The sequence below is a fragment of the Pongo pygmaeus genome, chromosome X (assembly GCF_028885625.2).
Source record: "Pongo pygmaeus isolate AG05252 chromosome X, NHGRI_mPonPyg2-v2.0_pri, whole genome shotgun sequence".
Classification (NCBI taxonomy): Eukaryota; Metazoa; Chordata; class Mammalia; order Primates; family Hominidae; genus Pongo; species Pongo pygmaeus.
In genome coordinates, this window is record NC_072396.2 from 136,602,317 (window position 1) to 136,620,738 (window position 18,422).

General features: G+C 37.5%; 1 protein-coding gene across 5 annotated transcripts; it reads right to left on the bottom strand.

Annotated features, from left to right (window-relative positions):
* Positions 1-255: 255 nt before the first annotated feature.
* Positions 256-16,644, bottom strand: RAP2C (RAP2C, member of RAS oncogene family). Of its 5 annotated transcripts, none has more exons than XM_054472484.2 (5): positions 16,524-16,612; positions 15,364-15,463; positions 14,149-14,957; positions 11,295-11,607; positions 256-2,767 (listed from the first exon to the last, which is right to left on the bottom strand). In XM_054472484.2, the coding sequence occupies exons 3-4, from the start codon at positions 14,419-14,421 to the stop codon at positions 11,329-11,331; spliced, it is 552 nt and encodes a 183-aa protein (XP_054328459.1). In that variant the 5' UTR covers positions 14,422-14,957; positions 15,364-15,463; positions 16,524-16,612; the 3' UTR covers positions 256-2,767; positions 11,295-11,328. The 5 variants fall into 5 exon arrangements, with proteins under 5 accessions (XP_054328459.1, XP_063516823.1, XP_054328461.1 ...); XM_063660753.1 differs by lacking the exon at positions 15,364-15,463 and having other exon boundaries at positions 14,149-14,309; positions 14,908-14,957; positions 16,524-16,596; XM_054472486.2 differs by lacking the exons at positions 15,364-15,463; positions 16,524-16,612 and adding an exon at positions 15,067-15,249 and having other exon boundaries at positions 14,149-14,309; positions 14,431-14,957.
* Positions 16,645-18,422: the final 1,778 nt, after the last annotated feature.

The window sequence follows — 18,422 nt, forward strand, 5'->3', positions numbered from 1 at the left end:
TATAATTTCTGACTTATTTACAAATTATTCAAATTGATTACATATTATATTTTAGGGCATATCATTCTGTTTTCCCCCAAAATATGCCAGAATGGTAACTAAGGAAACAGGCAAATGAATGTTTAACTTTGTTTAAACATGTATTGCAATACACATATTTTGATAAAAAGTAATGATTTTCAGTTTTGAGAAAGATTTATAAGTTAGCAAATCCAGAACATGAAGCAATACACCAAATAATTAAAGAAACCAACCTCAGTAATACAGATGTCTATTTTATTAAAAAAGTTACAAACAGGTGGACTGCAGGGTCGTCTTACAAAATGACAAGAATGAAATCTATTGGAAAAATTTTACTTTTACAAATCTTTATAGGTAATTGTTCAATGTTTGTACTTGTTATTTGAGATTTTACCTTTCACTGATAAAGTTACAGTACATTAGATCCATGATAATAGGTTACATTATTTTATTTGCAGAGCCCTACTGCAGTGATTTGAACAACTCCTAAATAGATGCCATAGTAAAGACAAGACATATATTGCATTTAATATTAATTTATTATCCTAATAAGCAACATGCAATCTATTGAGGAAGCTAAAATAACTTTTGGTCCCTTTTCTTAAAATGTGCTGGAGAAACCACCTTTAAAATCACTTTCCCCTGATTCCTGCGATCCTAAGTGAATTCAAGTCAAATTTGCTGCTGAGGTCAATGACAATGAACACTGTAATTTTGAGAGAGAGAGAGAGAAACAAGAACACAATCTACAGGAAAGAAACATTATAAAAAAAATCAAAATCTCTAGAAAATTTAAATCATGATGAATTATTTGATTCCTTTAGAATTTCACCAAGCCACAAAGCTAATAACAATGATCCATGATCACTTAACCTACTTTTAAATGAGTGTTTGGTTTTAAGTTTGGTATTAAAGTGCAAACTTAAGTATTCACTTCAAGCAGTTCATAAATAAGGAACAATGTTTCAATTGCCTCTATCTTTACAATCTCACCATAAAATTCAAAATTTAAGAACAAGAGTTCACTTTGGGGGAATTTGCTCAGGAATCAAATGCAACACGATTTTAAAAAAGGAAATCAAAGTTTAATCAATTTCTACTCAATAATTAATGGTCATGCTGACCCATAAATCACATGAATGTAGATACCACTTTATTTGAACATCACACACAATATAAATTTAAAATTGCCACACCCTTTCATAAACCATCACTGCATATATTAGAGCTTTCCTTGACAAAGTTATTGAGCTCTTATTATAGATCAAAAGTATAGTTTTGGTTTTGTTTTATTTTATTTAGAAGCATGTTCAAATGACTAAAGCTGGGCTCCTAAAATCAAGAACTTTGGTGCAGTAGGTGAGCTGCAGTTACTAACTTCTGCAAATGAAAAGCACACAACTAAAACCAAATAAAAACCCAACAATAAAATACTGTCAAACTTATACAATTTAAAAATCATTGCTAGAAAAAGCCCTCATTGTCACGATGTTAAAACTGAACCAAAATATTACTCTGCATAAGTTTCCTTTCTGATTCTATACCTGCGTTACTGTTAAAATGTTCAAGTATTCAGACAAAATGTGCTGATTAGGTAAACAACATGGAAGGCAATGGCTATTAGAAAGCACATTTGCAAAAATAAAAAATAGCCCAGAGACTTGGCGCTATTCTCCCTCCTGTTACACAGATTTTGTCTCTACTACGAACATGCTTCTTGAGAAATAACTAAAAAGCAATTGTGATAGTGCAAGAAAACTTTAACAAATATTGCTTTAAACTATTATTCAGAAAGACAAATATTAAGAACTAGAAAGTGTGTATGATTTTATTTGAATTCAGTTTTACATGTGCAGAAGTCTACTAGATGTCAATTACAAGCCTGATAGGCAAAGATGAGCTATCTCTGTTTAGGTATACAATTAATTTACCATGGATACAATATCCCTTTTCAAAGGCATTGCTAAATAGGTCATAACTAAATTTAGAACTTCACAGAAAGGAAAATGTTACTGCCGCAATTCAATGCTGTAAATGAGATTAACACATGTGAAAACCTAATGGAATTGAATGCTTAACTCTTCAACTAAATGCTCTACAGTCAATTTCAAATATCAATTGTAACTTTCAGAACATGTTAATTACAAAAAAAAAAAAAAACAACACATCACAAACTGCACTTGAAGAAAAGGGATATTCCATCCATACAGGTAAAATGTGATCTTTAGTTTCTTTTTACAACACTGCCACACGTAAACAAAGTCTCAAACTATTAACCAATAATTTTAAAGGAGAAAGATTTTACAAATAGGATGAAGCACTGGTACGAGGTAATATACAGAAGTAACCATTTGTTTAAGGCTCAATTTTTTCTCCATTATAACTTTCTTTTAAAAGGCATTGAGTAGGTAATACTGAGTTTGAGTATTTAATAAATACAAGTCGAGAAACTGATTAAAGAAATCAATTAAAATATTAAAAATTAACCCTTGCATATTAGCCATCAATAAGAACTTAGAAAGCTATAAAAGGACTGATTGATAAAGAATAGATTTTAAACGTATGGTAAACGTGCTAAGCATTCCTGTTTAAGGTCGATGGATCTTGAAGGCCAAAGACCTTACGCACTTAAATAGATGTATGGCAACATGCTGTAATAGAGACAGGTTTACCAAGGCTCAGTTCTGCAACCCAGGTTGTAAAGTTCTCCAAAGCAGCATCTGTGCAAATTTCCTCTGAGTTTTATCTGCAATTAAGATAAACATGTCATAAAAATGTAGAAATATATAGTTTAAAAAGAGAACACTGACAACAGATCTATATACACAGAGAAGTGGTAACAAGAATAACAAACTTCAGTTAAAGTAGAAAGTTAATTTTCCCTTATCCTGATAAGTCATTAAAAAAAATAGAAACACAGAAGTGATGCATTGGATAGAATTTACTTTGTGTGTGCATGTGTGTAGCTATTCTAGCTTATTTTTATAATATTATTATGCCTTGTACTTGTATTATACTTATGCAATATTAAAAATGTCCTTACTGGTTTAAATGATCTTACAGTATAAAAGTTGTTGCAAATGCTGCTTCTACTTTGAACTTGATCTCTTCACATTTTAACTGGAAATGGTATTGTTATCAAATGCATGTTAATTATGAGTTAATTGGCAGTATGTTAGACTTTTCCTAAATTTAGTTTTTTGAGAGATTAAAATAAGAAAACGTCATTCAGGCCGGGCACAGTGGTTCATGTCTGTAATCCCAGCACTCTAGGAGGCCAAGGTGGGAGGACTGCAGAAAGAAAAAAGAAAAGAAAGGAAAAGAAAAAAGAAAAGAAAAGAAAGAGGGAGGGATGGAGGGAGGAAGGAAGGAAGGAAGGAAGGAAGGAAATTCAATCAAGGTCTAGATATTGAGCACCTACTAGGTGCCTAGGTTAGGTCAGATGCTAGGTGATAGCAGCAGTTCACATTTTTCACTTGGGTCTGCCCTTTTTTGGGGACATCCTCCCAACCACAAGATCTTTTATGACTGGGATTCCTCATTCCCTGATCTTATAGCTCACAGATTTCTGCCCTTACAGCAGAACAATAGAAAAAAAAATCTATCATTCAGACAGATAGAGCGTCCTTCAACTGTGCTGAATCACCAAATAGCTTCTAGGGGAGTAGAGTTATGTTTGTTTTTGAACGCATGAGATAAAAAATGTTATCATAAAGCCAGAAACAAAAGTAGAACAGCAACTATGAAAGAATGCCAAGGGAAACCAGTTTATAATCATTTAAGGGCTCTACCAATGTTTATAAATGCATAATTTTAATTTCATTTGACAGCTACACTTCTATTAGTGTTCAAAGAGCCTGAGATAATGCTTTATTAGCAGCTATATCATAAAAATGATTACTATTAAAGAACATCACTCTGCTCATTATTGAAATTCTGTTACCTAAACACATTAGGAAAAAATAGAACAAAAGTCTGCCTCTTTAGAAATTATTATAGAAACATTCTTCCAATTAAAAGACATTTTGCATTAAATTGTTAATTAGGACACCAGTTATTTAAGCTTGGGCAAGTCTGGTTTCCTCATCATTGAAAAAGGGATAAAAATACTTTCTTCACAGGGTTGTTGTAAATTTGTTTTCCTTTTCCAACTATGTTATAAATTTCTAGACTACCAGGATTGTAATTTTGATATTCAGACTAAGGAGCTTTATACTTTTTAGCCTAGCTGGAATTTCTATACCTACTTGAACACAACGGCATTTCATTATATATGCAGTATTATGAATAAAAATTATTCATTATGAACACTTTTTAGTAATTTAGACAAGACTTCCTTCAATTAGTTTGAATTAATGAATTTGCTATAAATTTTCATTTCCTTTTTAAAATCAAACAATTATAAAGAGGTTGGGATTTTCAAAAATGATTATTTCTCTTAAATATTGAAGACCTCTTCAAGCATTCTCTAAAATCAAATTGAGAAAGTAGTTATTATTTATTTCTAGCCAAAATAAATATTAATAATCAAATCATTTTACTAACCATCATCTATATTGAATAAAACACGATATATTAATCACCTCCCACCCTCTAAAAACCTGGGTAACATTTGGTCTATCCACATCCACAGGATGACAATACTCCTGTGAAATCAAGAGATATAGATAAATCCTGAGTTAGGCTCTGCAATATTAACATTAGGCATACCTTTAAGCAAACAAAGTATTAATACTAGCTACTTTTCAAGAGAGTAATAAATTATAATTATCTGCAGTAATAAATCCTGAAATAAAATGCTTGCATTAAACAAAAACAACAGTCTCTTTCAGATTAGAATTTCAAGTGTAAACGTTCTTGCTCCACAGTGACAGCAAAATTTTCAATATACTAACACTTTCATTTACGTAAAAATAAATCACTGAAGGTTTAAAAGCAGCTGGTCAAATCAGTACTTTTTAACTTGCAGGATATCACATTCAAGCACGTTCCAAATGTATAACTTGCAGCTTTCAAGATAGAACACAAGTTATCCTCGACCTCGCTCTCAAGTTTCCAGCAAGACACTCAACAAATCTTATCTCTGGAAGCTTCTATTCAAACTCTTACTTAATTGTTTGGTTTTACTTTTTAGCTTTTTACTAATGCAATATTATAGGAAAGTACAAAAAAAAAAAAACAAAAAACACACACTAATCCAAACCTTTTGCTCAGGAAATTATGAAATAAATAGGGTCTCCCAAGTGGGGTAAATTGGTATACGAGAGTACCAAACACAGAACAAAAGGAACAAAGATCATTATTTATGTCAGCCTGAAGAAAAAAAGGGGATTCTTGATTCAAGACTAGCACATCATTTCACGTGGCAGCAGAATGCCTGGTATGTTAACAAAGGCTCCTGAAAGGCTTAGCAGTTTATGAACGTCTTTTTAGCCTAACTGGACTTACCTTATCTAAATACAATGGTATTTACTAGCATTGTCTCTCTCTCTCACACACACAAATATTAGCACGTAATCATAATCACTTTTAATTTTTTTCTAGTTTTAGGGATATAATATTCTTGGGATTTAACCAAAATACTTTTTTTGAAAATGAATTTCCTTTCATATTTAATTAGCATTTTATATACAAGTTAAAAGTTAGTTGTATTAGCAAAACATCAGGCTGGAATTATAATGTTAATAAATCATTATTTTAATAATAATGTTAATAAATCATCAAAAGTGCTATTTTAATAAAACATTAAAATATTTTAATAATTTTAATAAAACATTAGATTTTAATAATTTTAATAAAACATTAAAATTATTATTTTAATAATAATTTTAATTTCAGAGACAGGATCTTGCTCTGTCATCCAGGCTGGAGTGCAGTAGTGCAATCGTGGCTTACTGCAACCTGGAATTCCTGGGCTCAGGGGATCCTCCTACCCCAGCCTCTTGAACCTCTAGGACTACTGGCACACACCACCATACCCAGCTAAGTTTTTTATTTTAAGTTTTTGTAGAGTCAGGGGGTCTCATTACATAGCCCAGGCTGGTCTCGAACTCCTGGCCTCAAGTGATCCTTCCACCTCGGCTTCCCAAAGTGCTGGGATGACAGGTATGAGCCACTGCATCTGGCCTCAGGCTGGAATTCCTCTGATACAGGTTATGTTTTTGTTAAGTATCTTTTGTTTTGTTTCTCTATCCTAATGTGCATAATACTCATGAAGCTTACTAGGGTTGGAGTGGGAGGACTAGATCTTTAAACGTGTTCACTGTCACCCATTAAACACAGAGAGCAAAAGCGGAACCTATGGCACAGAATCCTTGAATGGAGGTGGAATCACACATGAAGGAAAGCAAGCTCACTAAATGTTTATAGTGAACCCAGGGTAGAAGGGATGGGATTAGCTATATTTCTTATGTACTAGACCTAAAATCTCTGAATGTTTAAATTAATATGATGAGTTCAATTCTGAGATCTCACATATTATAACCAAGTCCAGTGATAATAAACAACAGTGTGAGCCCAATGATCCAATTCCAGCTGCTAGCTTTGAATTAGACCAGATAAGTCAGTACTCCCCTCAACTCTAAATTGCTTTTTCTGAATTTGATATTTCTAAGATTGGCTAATTAAAACTACTTGGGAGTAAGTTTTTGATTGGATATGTTTTTCTAACAGCTAACAGGACTTAAGTTTTTCTTACTGATATTATCTTCTGAATTGTAGAATTCTACTGAGAAGTAATCCCACGGGAAGAATCTTTTCTGTAGTATGGCTAGAACACTTCCTTGGTGGCAATTCTCCAACTCTATGATGCAATTTTTGTTAATTCTACTGATGGTTCATTCTAAGCCAGAGAGGTAATGGAGTAAAACTGAATGGCTCATATGCATTTTATTCTGCAATAAAAGCCTAATCTTGAGGTTAAAAGGAAGCAATTAAAGAGGGAACAGATATACAAAGAGTCATTCTAATCACCAGACACCTCCACATCCAGAGCAGGTCTAACTAGGCACCTGTCCACTCTCAAGTTTCAAACCATGAACCAACCCTATGAATTCAGTGAAGGTCTGGGAGAATGAGGAGTAGTAGAAAGGGCAAGGTGGTTTTGTTTTTCCCTTTTACCCAAGGTTCGCTGAGGGCCTTTATGGTACATACCACCTCCAAAGCATGCTTCTTCTCCCATTCAACTCCTCTGCTCCACTTTGACTCACCATGTGAACTGGATGACAGATGACCATTTTAAATAAGCCATTTTCCCCATTCAAAGTGATATACAAATACAGCAGTGGGAAAAAAAGAACTAAGAAAACTATAACTTCTACAACAGAATTCCACCCCAGCATTTTACTGATATTATTAATATTTGCCTTGTATAGGAAATTTTAAGTATGTGATGTGATTTGAGGATTTTTCTCTTCACATTTGCTAAACCCCCCGCATACCATAAAAATTAAAAACTAAAAGTTAAAAAAATTAAAAACCATTCTGATTCTACATTTTTTTATTTTAAAAAACCCTGAAAATGTTCATCAATTCCACTGTGTTTAGGAATAGTAAGTCTAGCTAGACTAAAATGATGTTCAAATAGGGTTTAGCCTTTCAGTAGCCTTTGTTAGCATCCCAGGCATTCTGCTGCCATGTAAAATGACATGCTAGTCTTGAACCAAGAATCTCCCTTTTTCTTCAGGCTGAAATATATAATGAACTGGGGCTGACATAAATAATGATCTTTGTCCTTTCAGTTTGCTTCCCTGTGTTTGGTACTCTTATGCAGCATTTACTCTAGTTGGGAGAACCTGTTCCATAGTACACTGAGAAAAATGGTATAAAATCTTAGAGGAGACCTTCAAACCACAGTGAATAACACCCTTTCCCCCATTTTCTTTCTTTATCGCTTTCATCAATACTGGACTGACATAAAGGAATCCTTGAAAAATCATCTTTAAAATATTCTATTTGCCAAAAGGATATTATCAAACTGTCACATTTAAGAGACACCTTTACTGCACTTCCCCCTTACTATTAGGGAATCAACAGAATATTTTAGGATATGATTATGCTCCTTCTTGGCATTCTTTCTGTTTGAAAGTCAACAACGACACCCCCACCCCTACCACCAATCCCCTCAAGTCCTACCCATCTTCAAAGCCTGATTCAAATGCTATTGCTCCCAATATCTCTAACTCAGTGGCGCTTAACCAAGGGCAATTTTTGTCCCCAGGGGGCATTTGGCAATTTCTGGAGATATTCTTGTCATAATGGGGGATGAAGAAGATGCTACTGTCATCTAGTGGGTAAAAGCTAGGGATGCTGTTAAACATCTGACAATGCACAGGGCAGCCCCAAACAGCAAAGATCCCAGAATGTTAAGAAACTCTGTTCCAATCGGTTGCGGTCTCTCCTTTCCCTGAACTCCCACAGGACAGTGATTTACTTCTTTTATAGTACTATGAGATTATTAACAAAACATCAATCCTTCTCAACAAAAATATACCCAAACAGTGAACTGCCAATAATTCATACCAGCACAGAAGAGCTATGATATAGTGAATGAAACCAGAACAGGGTGACAATGCTGACCCGGGTTTCCATTATACTGCTGTGATACAGCAAAAGAAGTCCCTTCAAAGCACTTGATCATACGCTCCTCAGATCAGTAAAGAAATCAGGATGATGGCAGTGTATAAGGAATCTGGTTATGCTTCCAAACTTACACTAAAGTTATTGCCAATGGGAGGGTAAAAGGTGAGGAAATAATCCTGGGAGCCGTGAAGATAAACAGGTGTTAGGCACGAGGCCAGTGACCCAAATTGAAAGATGTTAAGACATAAATGTGAGGAATTATCAGAAGCAATTCTTAGAGCATTTATAAATTTTTCCTCTCAGTTAAAAACAACCAATTAACAACAATAACAGTGTTTCTGATTTACATCCTATTATTTCTAACTTGGACAAGGTACTCTTCTAAATATTAGTGACAAACATTTCTCAAATCAACTTTACCTGTCAAAGTTTGATATTCAATTTAGATCTGGGTCTGACATTTCAAAGCTCCATGACTCAAGCTATAGGATTCAAAATCCACCATCTATTTTCTTCTCTTCTTAGGTAAATGGTGAACAAGGACAACCACAAATTTTACTAGCCTCAGATTAGCGATTCCCATATATGGGAATCAGTTCAATTTTATTTGATGTCAGAAAAAAAAACCCTGCATATAGTGCACTTTGTTCTCAAAGACCTTGGTCAGGGAGTTCCCCTTAATATTTTTAGAAATTCAGCTTATTGGATATTTTATTTCAAGGCTAACATCTTCATTTATATATTCTGCTTACAAGAAAAAAACAAAAACCTACACAGAAAACTTGACCCACTACTATAAAAATGAATAATTATAGGTATTAATAATAATTTCCATTTTTTAGTATGTTAATTAACAAAAAATATAAATATAGTTGGCTTGAGATACTAAAAAAAATCTATGTACTCATTCCTGTAGGTAACTAAATAGGTTAAAAATAATTCAGATCACAAAAAGTTACCAAATGAAATAAACTCAGAAATGATTCAGAAGAGGTTCAAAAATAGCTTTAGAAATTATTCACCTGCCAATTTGGCTGAGACAGCTGGCTCTCTACATGTATGAGACCAATTTTATTCAGTTAACCTCCTATAGCTGTCTACACTAATGATGGAAGGAAAACTGGGAACATTTCGTGGGAGTTGGTTAATTTTTAAAAAGATGATAAAACTAACACAAAATGTGTATAGACACTTACATTATCTGCCCAGTAAGTGTCAGGTAGAAAAATAGAGCAAAACAGTAAAGAAGCAATCACCACACAGAACTTGTTCAATTGTGAAGCTGGCTTACAATTTAAGGAGAGAGATTACAGCAGCAAGAATATGGGACTTGATCCATAAGCCTCTCCCCTCCTCAAAAGACTATACTGCAAGTGCAATGCTCTCAACCAAACATAAGCTGGACTATGGTCTGAAAAGTGACTTTATAAAATAATACATGTAGCTAGACATAAGAAAATAAATGAGTTTTCATCATATTCTGGTATGCTAAAGGCTGATGAGTGAAAGCATTTTAAATAAAGCATTGTTGTCATCCTTCATTTTCAAAGATGACACTATCTGACAGGAGACCTTGTCTGAAAAGATAAATTAGGGACCGTTAGTCTTTTCTCCGGGGAGCATACACAAAGCCAGACCCTTGATTAGGAATCATTGCTCCAATCTGAAATGCCTGTTGCCATTTGCAACACTGCCTCCTAGACTCGAGGTCAGCCTTGGCTCAGGAAGATCAATTTCATTCCTGATACTGTCAGGCTAGTCTGGCATTTGCTGCGGTTTCTCAGTCATTCACAATAATGGTTGTTTTATCTTATTATCTAAGTGTTACTGTCTAAGTGAGACTATTTGCTCAATTACAATCTAGACTAAAAGATCATGGCATAAATAATCTTGTTTTAAATGCTTCATAAGTTTTACATAACCTTACTTTTAAAAAAGTATGAGTTTTAAAAAAACTCATTCATTAAAAAAAACTAACTCAGTGAAAGGCCTGAAGGTTTGTTACTGTTCCTATTAATCTCATAATTTATTAAATTGAATAAATTTTTTTTATGCATGAAACTGTTCCTTCTAACACATCACAGATAATTCAACTAGATTATCTTTTGGACCGTATATTTATAATGAAGTCAGGATACACTGTGGCACTATAATTTGTTATTATCAGAGGTCACTTAAGTCCCTCAAGTGTTAGGTACAGATGAATTCGATTAAATAATTGTATTGTTAATCAAGCACTTGGCGATTAGTAAATTGGTGATTTTAATTGCAGCAATTTGCTTGCTCAGGACATAAAAACATAAAAGTACAGAAAATACCACAAAACTTCTGAAATTATTACTGAGTGCTCTCCTGTGCATTTTGGATGCTAAATCAGAAGAACAGGGAAAAAGTGTATTATGGTTTAACTCAACCCAAAGAAATGTTACCAATAAAGCAGAGAAGGAAGAACAATAACTCACTTAAAATCCTGGTGATGGGAATATAAGCAATTTCTTACCTCCGCTTTGCTTATCTGCATTTAAAAAAAATTTCTTCATTGAATGTTGACTATTTTGTGTGATGGAAAATGTTATTTTAAAAATAAAGAAATTTAAGGCAGTGCCATGTGTACTAACACTAACCAGCTTTTTGTTATACTTGATCAAAAAGCAAAACACTACCTGATTCATACAGTTCCATCAAAAACTAACCTGCTCGGTATGGCCATGATTGAGGTTATCTTTTTTACTGGACGACGCAAGTTGTACAACACTGATCTTGCTTCTCCGGCAGGGATGAATAGTTCATTTGCCTGACGATCTCAGCAAAAAGTTCATCCACCATTGATTTACTTTTTGCCGATGTCTCCATGAAAGGACAGCCCCATTCTTGAGCCAGAGCTCTGCCTTCTGAAGACATAACCTCTCTTTCTGGTTCCAGATCCACTTTATTTCCTACTAGGATTAGTGGGACTTTTTCATATCTCTTCACTCTGACAATTTGATCTCTCATTGGCTTGATATCCTATTCAAGCAATCACAAAGAGAAAGAAAAACATTATGCTGTTTGTATAACCATAACAGAAATATTACAGTATTACAAAAAGTCATACCTCAGTGAGTATACAAAGCTGAATCCAAAATGAAATCACACCTAAACAGAGAAAACGTCATCATTTTGTCCACTGAAGTAAGAACTAATTTCCAGAGACCCTACCTGCTGGGTTTGTCAAGAATATAAAACATGGGCTGCACACTAACCTTGACTCATATAATCACTTTTACCCACCCCCAGTCTATACTGATTAAAAAAGCAAGTTTCCAAATGATTAATCCATTCATACATAAGGATGTTTGGCCATCTCCCTAAACCTGCCTGCTTGTCATCACTCCTTGTAACACCTGTTATCCCAGCACAGGATTGCAGCATCTATGCATTCCTAGCCATGTAGCAAAAGGGCTTGAGTGAAAGTGTTTTAAGTGGGAACAAAAACCACTTTGTAATGCCTAGAATAAAAGAGTTACAATCAGATGGATACACTTAAATGTTTTATTTTAAATTGAATGGTATGCATTTATTCCAGTAAAATCAAACACCTTAAAATACACTTAAATTCACTAAAAACTACTGTAACAGTGAGCAATTCCTGGGAAGGACAGTGCTAGGGGAGTCTGGGTGGGAAGAAGTCATTTTTTTTTTTTTTGCCTGTGTTTGTTTTTACTACTTGTTTCCCCATGCGTATTACTTTTTCCAAGTAGTTACAACGAATTACAAAAGATAAGAGCGTTAGCAATTCTCCAGTAGCATCAATTTTGGGAGGTGGGGGCATGTATTGATTTAATACAATATTATAGACTTAATTATAAAAATCACCATTTTTGGTAATATTTCATAATTTTAAAAGTTTGCCTTAAATAGAAAATGTATGCTTAATTGGAAGTCATAGTAAGTACAGAATATTCACATGTGGGCCTATGGAAAAGCAAGGGACTGTGAAAATCTATAAAAATATAGTTATTTGATATTTGCATCAATTTGGTTTGATCATGTATCAACCCAGATTTCTAGGTTACGCTTATTTCCCATTGTCTTTATGGAAACATAAGTTCAGCTGAAAATCCAAACTTAGGGCATTTGGGCTCAAAAGAGTTTACATCTCCACTGAAATAATGGCACAGTTTTTCACTCCCAATTCATGTCTATAACAGAAATGGATATAACAGAAATCTTATGAAACACACTTCAAAAGACTCTCAGCCTCCAGAGAGTAAGCTGATAGAATAACAAATCTCCTGAGGATCCTTTAGGGAAAAAATGCCTGTAAAACAGCACCTTCAGTACTTTGGTACTTTCTGGGGGAAAATGCTTTTATGATACTATTGTTTGGGAATTTATGCCTACATAAAATGAATTTAGTTTGGTCTCAATAGCTTTGATTTATTTCCCCAGAATTTATCATCTTAAAAAAAAAATCCCTGAAGTTGTTCTATCAGGTTACTGGGAAAGTTCACTATAGTACTTTAATTTAAAATACTAAAGAAAGTGGAATTAGCACATTGTATTGGCTAAAGCACTTAAGGTCTCTTAAGTAAGCTACATTAAGTGCATACCTTTAAATGCAGAAAAAATATATCCATTTCCTAAATCAATGGAGGTCAATATAATGGGTCAATATGAGGTTATTCATTTTCAAGGAATAAATAGAAACATACATTGCATATCCTAAAATAACGTTAAACCTTCAGTCTGTTTCCCAGTGAAGGACAGGACAGATTTTCTAAGAGATTGGACCACATCCAGTTTGGCCACCCAGCCGGAGTAAGAAATCTGCACTTGTTCAGTGTTCCCAGACCCACGTATTTTCTGTAAATACAGGCAATGTTACCAGAAACAATTTGGATCAACTGCAGAAAAAGAGTCATTCCTGATTTTTGTTGGTTATTAATTCTAGGTGCTAGTCTTTTCTATTAGTAACTTTCCTTCCTACTACACGCCCCAAGTAATTAAGTAAAATGCCTAGAAGGCAGGTCTTGAGTTCTTCGTCTTGCAACACTAAGATTTATGAATCTAGTTGAGAAACTTGAGAGAGAAGGGGAGGGCGGCGGGAGGGGGTGTTGGGGGGTGGGAGGGGAAGGTGTGGGTGGGACAGACACAGAGGACTTATCTGTGCAACAGATAATCGGCTCCAAATAATTTTTTCAAAGTGCTCTATTTACCCGAGATTATTTGTTAGATGTTTTGTTGTGTAAGTTAATCAATACTTGTTGAATTGAGCAAGCAACTTCAGATGGTTATATTCCAGGCGAAATATACACAGACTGACATTTCTTTTTCACTTTTCTTTCACTTAAAAATAGCTTTAAAATATTTGTTGACGCTTGTTACTTTACCACGCTCTATAGAAACAACCCGATAGTCTTCCATGGCAGGAGTAACCTCAAAAATGCGTCATGTCTAACTTTCAAAAGCAAAGCACAGTCATTAATGCACGGTTCAAGCAACCCAGAAGTCGATGTCGGATTACCACACCCCCTTCTAACAAATTACAAGACTTGGTTTGGTTACCTGAAAAGACTGTTGATTAACCAGGCTATAAACCAGGATGAAACCTTGGCCGTTTTTGATGTAGAGATCTCTCATGGAGGCAAACTGCTCAGTTCCTGCGGTGTCCAGAATTTCCAGCACGGACGGGGAAGAGTCCACTTCGATCTCTTTGCGGTAGAAATCTTCAATGGTGGGGTCATATTTCTCAATGAAAGTCCCAGTGACAAACTGCACAGTAAGGGCAGATTTGCCAACCCCTCCACTCCCTAACACCACTACCTTGTATTCCCTCATGAGTCTCACCTTCACCAACTCCTACCAGAGCGGGGGAAAGATCACCCCGCTAGCTGCGGCGCGGCTAGACTAGGCGGAAGGTGGGCGGAAATCTGCGAACTGGGGAGGAGAGTGCAGAGGAGCAGAGGGCCCAACCGGGGAAGAAGAGGAAGTTACAGGAGGGGGAGGGGAAAGAGCGTAGAGTCGGGGAGGGTGGGGAAGGGATGGTAATGCCCTTCCTATAGGAACTGCAGCCCGAGCAGGGGGCGTGGGGAGGAGGGCGAGCCTGGGAAAAGCCCGGCGAGGGTGGCGAGGAGGCGCGTGCCCCCGGGAGGGAAAGGGTGGGGGCCGCGGCGAGTGGACCCCGCGGCAAGACGGCTGCGAGGAGCCCGCAGCCCGGGGCTGCCCGGCACCCCTCCCCCGCCCTTCACACAAAGGGGCCCAGGGACCCCGCTTCCTGCTCGCGCAGCCCAGCCGGCTCAGGCCTGAGGGCTCCGTTTCAGTTACCGCTGCCCGGGCGGGTTTCTGGGCCCCGGCTCCCGCGGGGGTCGTCCGGCCTGTGAAGGGGAGAAGGACGCACATTACCCGGCTGACCCCCGCCCCGAACCTGCGGCGCCGGCCGCCGCCTCCCCCGGCTCCCACCCGGTTCAAGCTACCGCCGCTTACCCCGCCGTCCGCACCCGCCCGGCCGCCGGGGAGGCTCTGTCACGCCAAGGCCATGGCCACCCGCTGACTCCTCTGCCTCTCCGCTGCCCCAGCTTTGCTGTTCGCGGCGGGGAAAGGGGCGGGGGCCGTCCGGCGGCGGCCGCAGGGACTCCAGGCGAACCCACCTCTTTTTTTTCTCACCCACCCCCCACCCCCCCCCCCCCAGCACACACCCGGAAGGGTTTCCCTGACACACTGGCTGAGGTGCCCCAGTTCCCCGAGACTGGACGGGATCACTTCCGGTGGGGAAAGTCCCACCTCTTCGGGGCGAACCGGGTGGCGCTGGAGCCGCGCCCTGCTGAGCGAGCGAGCCGGCCGGGGACGGTTTCGGGTCGGGACTCCGGCCTCGGGAACGGGCCTGTGGAAACCTGCGGCGTCAGTCCTTACCCGCCCGCGGCTGCCGCGGACCGTCCCACCCCCAAACCCGTAGAAGCCCCTCCGACCCGCAACCTCCAGCCGCCCGGCCCTAGGACTTGAGCCGCTCCCTGGCCGGTGCGGAACCTGCGGGCTGATAATCTAGCCACCCGGAGAACGCCAGACATCCCTGGACTAGAAGTTGCAGGGGAAATCAAACAGCCCAGAAAGTTTATTCTCCTTGCTGGTATTTCTTCCACTTGCTATTTTGCCGAGAGATGCATGCAAACTACCCTTAGATTTCAGATGCAGTGCGTTTTACTTAGCCGTGCCTGACAATTAAACACACACACAGTGCTTTTACCGTCTGGTAGATCCGCCTTGACTTTACCGGCGAATACTAAAGTCACTTTAAAAAAAAAAATCACAAGGCTCGAAAACAGCAGCATTAGAAGTAGACTTTATGGTACTCTGCTCAGCTATGTTCTCATTTGATTCCAACCACTACACGGCAGAAAAGGTAACCAATATTCAGGAAAGATTTGATTGGAAACGGTTTAGGCCTAAAGACTAATTTATTTTAATCGTTGATTATCTTTATGTATAACAATTTGCTTGGCTGGCTCTTGCATGCTGAAGTTTTGTTTTAAAGGCCATCCTATGTAGTCTTTGAAATTCAAAAGCAAGTAGTAACTCTGGTGTTAGATTCTAAGTTTCTATTTTTAGATAAAATTGTTACTTCCGACTATCTTTCCTTTTGCTAGCTTTCTATTTGTAAACTTTGTGTCGGATCCACAGAGCCCCAGGGCCAGGAGTCTAGGCTGTATTTTAGGTGTGTCACTTTCTTTTCAATTCAAGCATGTACCCAGAAACCTGCGAGACTCAGTGGCCAGCCTAGCAAAAATGACTCCAAATTCCCTTACTTACAAGCCCTAAATGGCCAAACTCTATAAATATAAAGAGATTTATTACTCAGCCTAAATTGTTGGACATTAGAAGACAGGCGAATCATAGTAGTGTGAGGTCCCACTGTCCCTCCCTGAGTATTCCCCAATGTCACTTACAGTCTTCAAAGGAGAGTTTAGTTCAATTTCTCCTTGACCTCAGGCCGGTGCTATCTCTCCAGCGAAGTCCCCAGCTCTGGCTCCAGCTGGCCTGGGCCCTGTCTCGTATCAGAGGCACTGCCCTCTGCTGGAAGAGGTTTGGTCTGTGAGTTATGAGTTTCCCCACAGGTCACTGCTCCTTTCACACGTGCTGTTGCCTGATTTGGAGCTCTGCTGCTCATCTCCCTGTCTAGCTGTCTCCAGACTGTCTGGTGGGATTCACAGCCCTCCACCAGCCCTGCTTGTAACTGAGTCTGGAAATTCCTCTTCTGATCCAGCCAGTGTTGAGCAATCGTGGCAAGTCTTTGCTCTATTACTAAACTGTCAAAACAAGGAGTTCTTTTTCAGGTCATCACACCTGTTGGCAATCCTAATATCTCTGAATGTGTTGGTCATGCTTAGGGGAGAGTTCTTTGTTTCTCCACGCAGTGAAACATACTCCTCCCCTCAGTACAGCGTCCTGTGGGGTCACTCTCGTCAACTACAGTGGACAAATATTACACTCAGTCTAAAGATCCTTCTAAACTTTCTTAGGAAGGGTATTCATTACAGCATTGATTAGGAAATCAAACAATTGGAAGAAGCTTAAATGTCCTTCAGTAGGTGATTTTTAAAAGTTTCATAGCTCTCTATATTATCTATCATCTATCTATCTACCAACCTACCTACCTACCTACTGTATTCACAGAATAGGATATTATGCAGCTACTTTAGAAGAGAAAAGTAGATTTGTAAGTGTTTATATAAAAAGATGGCCAAGATATATTGTAGGGCTGAAAAAGCAAGATACTGAACAAATGTCTAGTTGCTACTGTTTATGTAAAACGCGGGTGTGTAATAGTTACATAGCCATTCAAATCTGAAACAAAGTAATTATGGGTGAGGACTATTATGAAATGGCTTTTATTTCTCCATATTTTAATTTATAAACAATAATTGGGAAAAAGGAAGTAAATATAACTTTATAATATTTTTAAAGGAGGAACAAAAAGTTGTTGATCATGGTTTTGTAAAAAAAAAAAAAAAAAAATCCTGACTTTCTAGGGGTCAGTGGACAGGTCTGCCCAATTTAAACAAATTCCCTACCCTTGCCTGCCCTCCCCCAACATCTCTATACTTAGAAAAGTATTTTCACATACATTATCTCATTAGACTCCTGTTGTTTGCCAGTGTACTCTCATTAAGCAATGAGGGTATAAAGAGCAAGTAGAAGAGTGCGGCCTGGCAGTTGAGAGCTAAGGCTCTGAAATGAGACAGAGGTACATTAAAATTGCAGCTCCGCCACATTCTAGCTCTGTGTCCCCAAGCAAGTGATTTCACTTGTCTGAGCCTCTAACTCCTCACTTGTAAAAAGGAGATAAGAAGTTAATGTGAAAATGTAATGAGGTATTACAGGTAAAGTTCTTAGCACAGTCCCTTGCACATTATAAAGCCCCAATAAATGCTATTTGGTTTTTATTTAAAAGATTTAATGAAGTGTTAATTTTAAAAAAATAGCGAACATGGGGGGAACAAAATTTTAAAAGCTCAAGTATCTGCAAATGACACGAAAATAATAATTCAGTTACTCTTCACAAAGATATTTATTGTTAAAAGCTTCTTATGTTTTTCGAGGGGGAACATTATTCATATGTCAGTGTATCTATCAATCTACCTTCTATATATATTTTTAAAAATTACTGTACTACCTGCACGTTGCACACATGTACCATAGAGCCTAAAGTATAATAATGATAATAGTAATAATAAAAAAAAGTTAAAAAAAAATTACTGTACTACAAAAGTAATCAACTGTACACACTATTTTTTACCTTGCTTTTAAAACTTTAATTAATTTACTTTTTTTAAGACGGTGTCTCC

Bases quoted from the DNA above. Each gene is read 5' to 3' on its own strand.
- RAP2C (XM_063660751.1), bottom strand. From the start codon at position 14,421: ATGAGGGAATACAAGGTAGTGGTGTTAGGGAGTGGAGGGGTTGGCAAA. The intron at 11,608-14,148 runs GTAACCAAACCA...TTGCTTGAATAG, and splicing joins TTAATCAACAGTCTTTTCAG to GATATCAAGCCAATGAGAGA.